This window comes from Arachis duranensis, chromosome 4 (genome assembly GCF_000817695.3).
Source record: "Arachis duranensis cultivar V14167 chromosome 4, aradu.V14167.gnm2.J7QH, whole genome shotgun sequence".
Taxonomy (NCBI): domain Eukaryota; kingdom Viridiplantae; phylum Streptophyta; class Magnoliopsida; order Fabales; family Fabaceae; genus Arachis; species Arachis duranensis.
In genome coordinates, this window is record NC_029775.3 from 117,604,849 (window position 1) to 117,613,045 (window position 8,197).

The following is an 8,197-nucleotide window of genomic DNA, read 5'->3' on the forward strand; positions in this document are numbered from 1 at the left end:
GGACCCTGTGAAAAATAGGGATGGGGAGCAATATTCCCCCACGACGGAAAACGGGGACGGGAATGGGGAGTAAATCTAAGGGTGAGGATGGGGAGTAGGGAGGCATCTCCTGCCCCTGCTCTGTCCTGCCCATTGACATCCCTAGGTTAGGGGATACCGTAGACAAAAAAAAAAAACTAATTGTACAAGGCAGAAAATTATTCACTTTGCTAACTGTATCAATTATCCTTTTTTTTTTCTGTCAATTGTATCAATTATCCTTAAAATGAGTAGGATACTTTTTTTTTTGGTGTACGAGTAGAATACTTTTTTGGTTGGGTTGATATGTACTTTTCTTGGTCCAATTTTCTTTTTCAGTATCTATGTGGGCTCATCTTTTGTCATGTATAGTCTTGGGTCTGGCCTTTTTTGGTAACAGTCATTTTCTTTTTCATGTATATATCCAAAAATGATAAAGCACAATGAAGTGCAGCCACCCTCAGGTGTTAACTGTTTAGTCCTTTCTTATATTCCAAAAGAAAAAAGGTATAGAAATTAAGCGGTGATGACCGCCTTATCTCTCTCAAGGAGAATATCCCTCTCTTAAGGAGTGTTTTCAGTTCCATTTTTCACGACAAATCTTGTTCTATTCCTCCTATATTTTCGGACATGGCCCGAGAAGAGGCTCACTCTATCGAGGGTGAGGTTGTTTCTCTTAGTCCACAGTATGATGACAATTATATTAAGGGAAACCTGAATATGGTGGGTAAGTTACTTTCAGACAAAGAAGTCAGCTTCAGGACATGCAAAGCAGCACTTTTGGGAATTTGGGGACATCCGGAAGGAGTAGTGATTTCAGATATAGGTAGAAATAAGCTTCTCATCAGCTTTAGGGATGCAAGAAAGGGCTTACAGATACGCAGGGGAGGACCCTGGAGCATCCGAGGAAATCTTCTCAACTTGCAAATTTGGAATGGTATACAGTCAGTGTATGATGTTGATCACAAATATATGGAATTATGGGTTCAAATACATGGGCTTCCACTTCAGTATATAACAAAGAAAACTGCTGAGATCATTGGTAAGAGAGTAGGTGTTGTGATGGAAGTAGAAGATCCTAGAGGGAATAACTTGCTTCACAGGACCTTTTTGAGGGTGAAGGTAACTTTGAACGTCACCAGACCTTTACCTACAGGTTTCTGGCTAGCTAGAGAAAATTATCCAGATTTGTGGGTTGATCTTAAATATGAAAGGATTCAGGATAGCTACTGCCTAAACTGTGGAATTCTTGGTCATAGCAGGAAGGAATGCAAAAACCCTATGGCTATGGCATGCTGGGACACCACAAAATCGCGGCATGCTTCGGGATTGGGAGTTAACAGAGCTAAGACCATTCTGGACAGGAGGGCAGGGCAGCAAGATGAAGAGGGCAGCAGGGAGTGGGTGGATGATGTACAAGCGTGTGAAGGAGAGTGTGCGAACATACAGACCTTGATGGAGCAAAGGGCAGAGGAAAGTTGTACGGGAAACAGAGTAGGGAGAGGATTACAGAGTTCTTATGAGCCTCACCTGGAGCATCAAAGAGTCCATTGCAGTGAGAGCCAGGGATCTAGGGAGCAGATTGATGTTGAATCAAAAAGCTTATCATCCAAGCATGTTAATCATGAGGATCAGCTTTTACGACTGAGTGAGGAGCCAAGAGGCTTTATTAATAGGATGAGTGAAGGGAAGGATACCCCTCAGGTGGCAGAAGAGAATCATTGGGATGCAGGGCAACCTTCTAAGGGGCTTCAGGACCATATACAAGTCAAAGAGAATAAGGAGACCCAATTTTTGGATCCGAAAACAACATTGGATGACGTCCAGCAGTCTATGTTAATGGTGAATGAGCAAATATCTGGAAACCTGCATGCAGAGGTAGGAGGAACGAACAGTAGCGCCCGTCTAACAATAAAGGAAGAGCTGAATTTGCTTTTCGGTAAGAAGGAGCCTCAACTAAGCCAACAACTTAATGAGAAAGTACAGGAACAAACAAACAGGAGGGCAGATACTATATGTCAAAATGCAGATCGGTTGTGGAGTTACAGAGAAAAACCAAAAATGAAAAGAATTGTCAATGCAGGTTCCAAGACCATGATTCAGAGGATGGCAAATGGTGAGGAGTATTTCGTTGAGCTAGCGGAGGATCAACATGAAATGGAACATGATAGCGGTGCAATGCCTCAGCAGAGTACTGTTTACCAGTGGGCTTCGGAGCTGGCTTTCAACTTAGGGGTACACCTGAACCTCAAAAGAAAGAGAGATCTAATCATCAACTTGGATTATGGAGATGATATGAAGGAAGCTAAGGAAATTTGTGTGCAATAACCAGGTAAGAAGTATAAAAAAGATGCTGAAGCAGACATGGCTGAGGAGGCGGGCCTTGACATGCCCCACCACCAGTCATGATTGTCGTCAGCTGGAACTGTCGAGGAATGGCGGCCCCTTCGACAGTGCATGAATTAAGGAGTATTTGTAAATCTTTCAGGCCGTCCCTTTTGTTCCTTATGGAGACTAAAGCTAGTAAACTTAGTTGTGATAGGATCAGGAGAAAGTTATGTTTTGAAAACATGTTTTGTGTAGAATCCCGGGGGCTTTCCGGGGGACTCTGTATCTTTTGGAAAAGTAATATAAATGTTCATGTTTATGCTTGGTGTGATAATTTTATTAAAACTAGAATTAGTTGTGGTAATGATAAAGTTTGGGAGGCTACTTTTGTTTATGGTCACCCGGATTACAAGAAAAGGAGGGACTTGTGGAAGGAATTAACTTTTGGGAGTAGCAATTTGGTTCAGCCAAGAATGTTGATAGGTGATTTTAATGATGTTATCTCACAAGATGAGAAAGTGGGTTTGCATCCTAAACCAACTAGTCAGATAGAAGCTTTTAGGAATTTTGTACATGAGAATGCTCTTTTTGATTTGGAACTACAAGGAATGAAATATACGTGGTTTAGTAATCCCAGAAATGGTTGTGTTACTAAGGAGAGGCTTGATAGGGCTCTTGTCAATTGGGAATGGAGAAGAGTTTTTGAACATGCTACGCTTTCAGCCTTACCACCTATTAGCTCAGATCATTGCCCTCTAGTTCTCAATGTTAAACCTAGAGGTAGAAGGATCAAGAATTTTAAATTTGAGGCATATTGGGTGGATCATGTTGACTGTGATACTGTTATAAGGAGAGGATGGACTGCTGCTGCTACAGGAGCTAATCATTGGACAGATCTGAATCGAAAAATCTTAAATTGTAAGAAGAAACTGAATAAATGGAGTAAAGCTACCTTTAAGAGGGCAGATATTGAAATACAAAATTTAAAGTTTCACCTTAAGCAGATGCAAGAAGCTGATTTTACAGAGTCTCACCAAGATCAAATTAACAGGCTTAAACTGGAGATTACCAGATTATGGAGGCAGGAGGAGAAATATTGGGGTCAAAGGTCCCGAGTGAAATGGTTGAAATTTGGGGACAAGAACACATCATTCTTTCATGCCTCTACTATCCAAAGAAGGGATAGGAATAGGATAGAGAGATTAAAGGATTCTGCAGGGGTTTGGGTGTGTGGGGAAAGCGATATTCTCAAGCTAGCAGGTGTTCACTTTCAGAATCTTTTTAAGGCTTCAGAGAACTTAGATATGGCTGCGTGCATAAGTCATATTCCTGTGAGAGTAACTGATGATATGAATGAGCAGCTCATGGAGGAGGTTACTGATAAGGAAATTAAAGAGGCCACTTTTAGTTTGGGAAGTCTCAAGGCACCGGGACCAGACGGTCTAAATGGTCTTTTCTTTCAAAAGTACTGGACAGTTGTTGGCACAGAGGTCTGTAATGTTGTTAAGAGTTTTTTTCAAGACGGGAGTTTTCCGAGTTGCATTGGGGAAACTATTATTGTACTTGTTCCTAAGACTAATCATCCGGAAACCCTCAATCAGCTTAGGCCGATTAGTTGTTGCAACTTTATTTACAAAATTATTTCTAAAGTGTTGGTTAGTAGGCTTAGGAATATAATAGACAAGATTATATCCCCCATTCAGAGTGCTTTTGTGGGAGGACGCCTGATTCAGGATAATTTGGTCATAGTGCAGGAAATGTTCCATGCCTTGAATAAAAAAGGGATGAATGCTTCTAGGAATTTAGCCATTAAGATTGATATGAATAAAGCTTATGATAGATTAGAGTGGTCGTTTCTAGAAGCAATTCTGAGGGCTTTTGGGTTTAATTTACATTGGATAGAGCTGTTGATGAAGTGTGTGAGACAAGTTAGCTATAAGATTAAGATTAATGGTCTCTTGTCGTCTACCATTGAACCGCAGAGGGGACTTAGGCAGGGGGATCCCTTATCACCGTACCTTTTTATCATAGCAGCTGAGGTTTTTACAATTTTAATGGATAAGGCTAGAGAAGAGGGCAGGATTTCGGGAGTTAAAATTGCGCCTACTGCTCCGGCTATCTCACACCTCCTTTTTGCAGATGATTGTATTATTTTCTCTAAAGATAGTGAAGAGGAGATTTTTCAGCTTATTAATATTTTGAACATGTACACCGCAGCCTCAGGACAGAGAATCAACTTGGATAAGTCCGGGATCACGTTTGGGAATCAGATATCTATTAGGAGTAGAGTAGATATCAAAGAGATGTTAGGTTTGTCAGCTTGGGATAGACCAGGTAAGTACCTTGGGCTTCCGGCACACTGGGGGAGATCAAAGAATAGAGCTCTTAGTTGGATTGAGGATAGAGTGGTGGATAAGCTAGGTGGGTGGAAACAAAAACTCCTTAATCAATCTGGGAAGGATGTCCTTATCAAATCGATTATCCAAGCAATACCTGCTTATGCTATGAATGTGGTTCTTTTTCCTAAAGGATTTTGTCAACGTCTCAGTAAGAGAATAGCCAAATTTTGGTGGGCGTCTTCAGATAAGGAAAGAGGTATCCACTGGAAGAGTTGGGATAAGATTTGTGTTAGTAAGAAGGATGGAGGGATTGGTTTTAAGGATTTATATAGTCAGAATATAGCGCATTTGGCTAAGCAGGCGTGGAGAATATTAGATAATCCTAATGCAATATGGGTTCAGGTACTGAAAGCTATTTACTATCCAAACGAAGATTTTAAAGATGTTAAGGCTGGCAAGGCAGCCTCATGGATGTGGAAGAGTATTATTCAGGGTAGGGACTTTCTTTTGAGGAATGGAAGATGGTTGATAGGGAATGGTAGAAAAGTGAGAATTGAGGAAGACAGGTGGATTATGAATATGGATGAGAATGTTATCATTAGGAATAATGATATTAAGTTTGTCAACGATCTGATTGTTGAGGGTGAGGGGTGGAATCTGAATAAGTTACGGATGTATTTTGATAGAGCTTTGGTCGATAAAATCATTAGAACACCAGTAAGTCTTTTTGGAAGGGAGGATAAGTTTAGCTGGCCTTTCAGATCAGATGGTATGTACACTATCAAGTCGGGTTATCATGTTGCTAGGAGTGAAGGCAGCTTGGGTAGTAATAATAACCCATCTACCAGTGATGATTTTAGGTTGTTGTGGCAGGAGATTTGGAAGTTAAGAGTTCCCCAAAAAATTAGAACCTTTTTGTGGCGAGCTTCGCATAACATATTACCTGTCTTTGGAAATCTGTTTAATAAACGAGTCACTAACACCCCTTTGTGTCCTATTTGTATGCAGGAACCAGAGACCATAGAACATGCATTGTTACTCTATCCCTGAACTAGAGCAGCATGGTTTGGAGCACAAATCCAGTGTTGTCCTACAGACCTATCAGTATCTTCTTTTGGGAAGTGGTTGATGGATATTTTAGGAAAAATGAAGTTGAATATAGGGGCTGATTATGATCTTTGGTGCAGTAAGGTTGGTTTTCTAGTTTGGGAAGTGTGGAAAGCAAGAAATCTAGCAGTGCATCAGAGGACTAGTCCTAATCCAACAGTTGTGATTTGCAAAGCTAAACTAATGGAACTAGAATTTGCAAAATTGAAAGAGGAACCAGAGAAGCATTCAACTAGTATGAGAAGGTCAGGTAGCAGGGTTACCTGGAGACCGCCTCCGGCCGGATGGATCAAATGCAATGTTGATGCAGCGTTCGTTGAAACACGCTCTGCAGGAACCACAGCAGCGGTATACAGAGACCCTAACGGATCCTTCCTCACAGGAATCAACTCCACAATAGTCGCCAATTCGCCTTTAGCTGCAGAAGCATTAGCGGTTAGGGAAGCTCTAATTTTGTCAAGAAATTTTCAGATGGAGAAGGTTATCATAGAATCAGATAATCAGACACTGGTTCAAGCTTTAAAATCACATGCACCAATAGCAGCCATTCAGGTTATACTAGATGACATATTGTATTTAGTAAAAGGCATGCCTAACTGTGGTTTTACCTGGGCACCCAGAGAAGCAAACTTATTAGCGCATGAAGTCGCCAAGCTCACAGGTCAGCGGTCTCTTCGCCAAAATTGGGTCACCTTTATGCAGCCCTCCATCAGGAATATTCTTCGTAAGGACATCTTGGGCATTTCAAAAAGTGCTAATACATAATAAGTGTTGATAGGGAGTTGTTTGGGAGCTATGGCGGAGTGTATAGGTTGCTGTGGAGAATAACTTGGCGCTCCAGGTTACACTTCGGATTTGAGAGTTAGATGTAGCAGATGAGACGTGCGGAGTTCAGAGGGTGTTACATTGATGGAGGTGTTTACAGATGTGGGCTCTTCGTCGTTGACCTTGGATATTTGACTAGGTTGTTGGTAGAATGGTGAAGTTGTATCTGTTGCATGTGCGAATAACTAGCTTCAGCATAGTCTATGTTAGATTAGGTGGTGTTCTGCGGTACTGGATTGCTGTTGCTGGAGGGTGGAGGGGGTAGATAGCGGGAGGGGTTGAGAGCGGCCTTGAAGTCGGAACACTTGCAAAGGGAATGTGACATTTGGAAGTGACTTGAAGGAGAAAGGGTGAATTGGAATCAGTGTTGTGGAGGAGAGTAGAGGCACCACTGGCGGGAAAGAAGATTCTATCCGCAGTGGAAGATGAGATTGGATTATAGATGATGCATCAAACAAAAGCTGTGATTTGTTTGATTTCAGTAGCATCACAAAGGTCAAAATCAATGGGAGGGTGAAGAAAGAGGGCTAAGACTGTAGAGTTGTGAGATTGAGACCGAGAAGAACAACCCTAGGAGCCTAGTTTCAGTGAGGCGCATCTCCTCAAGGTCATCATTTGCAGTAGCCCAACCTAATGGGGAATGAGAATGCAATCAGATTGGGAAATGGAAGTTGCTGCAAGGAAAGGAAAGTGCAGCGCCTCTCTTGCATATTCAGGATTATTGTGGCAGCTTAAGAGTTCTTTCTGGCAGGCCTTAGTCCAAAAAAAAAAGAAAAAAGAAAAAAGGTAAACAAGAGATTTGATGATATTTGTAAATCAAAGAGTAAAGACCCAATCCGGTCCTTGTCCATTTTCACGAAGGACAAAGCGATCCCTGTCCAAAAAAAAGGGACACTTGGACCCTCGACCTTTTTATTTTGGGACAATACGGTCCCTCTGTTAAAAAATTCATTAAATAATAATAAAAATTAGTTTTGTGGAGGGTTTTATTTGTATTTTGTGGGGGTTTTAAACCCCCACAAAAATCTTTTCAACAATATAACCAATTACTACCACTACTACCATTATCTCTTTCATCCTCATTATTATCACTCTTACTTCTATTATTTTTATTGTGTAACCATATTTTATCATCATCATTATCTCTTCTACCGTCATCATCACCAACAATATTATCAACATTAAAGTTTTCTTCTTTTATTTCTTATTCCATGTTATTTTTTTCCTTTAAAAAGTATTATACTATAATTACTTTTATTTTGTGGCATCATTTTTATCAATGGTTTTTCTTCATTTAACCACCATTGATGAAAGAATTTTTTAAAAACAAAGTTATTAATAGTTTGTGGAGGTTTAAAACCCCCACAAAATACAAATAAAACCCCCACAAAATTAATTTTTATTATTATTTAATAAATTTTTTAACAGAGGGACCGTATTGTCCCATAATAAAAAGGTTGAAGGTTGAAGTGTCCCTTTTTTTGGACAGGGATCGCTTTATCCTTCGTGAAAATGGACGAGGACCGGATTGAGTGTTTACTCTAAATCAAATTACTCTTGAATACGTTAATTTCTCTTGA

At 40.5% G+C, this 8,197-nt stretch overlaps 1 protein-coding gene across 1 annotated transcript; it reads left to right on the plus strand.

The window, feature by feature from the left end:
• Positions 1 to 5,831: 5,831 nt before the first annotated feature.
• On the plus strand, positions 5,832 to 6,557 carry LOC107486249 (uncharacterized). Its single transcript, XM_016106802.1, has one exon. The coding sequence runs from the start codon at positions 5,832 to 5,834 to the stop codon at positions 6,555 to 6,557; it is 726 nt and encodes a 241-aa protein (XP_015962288.1).
• The last annotated feature ends 1,640 nt before the right edge of the window (positions 6,558 to 8,197 follow it).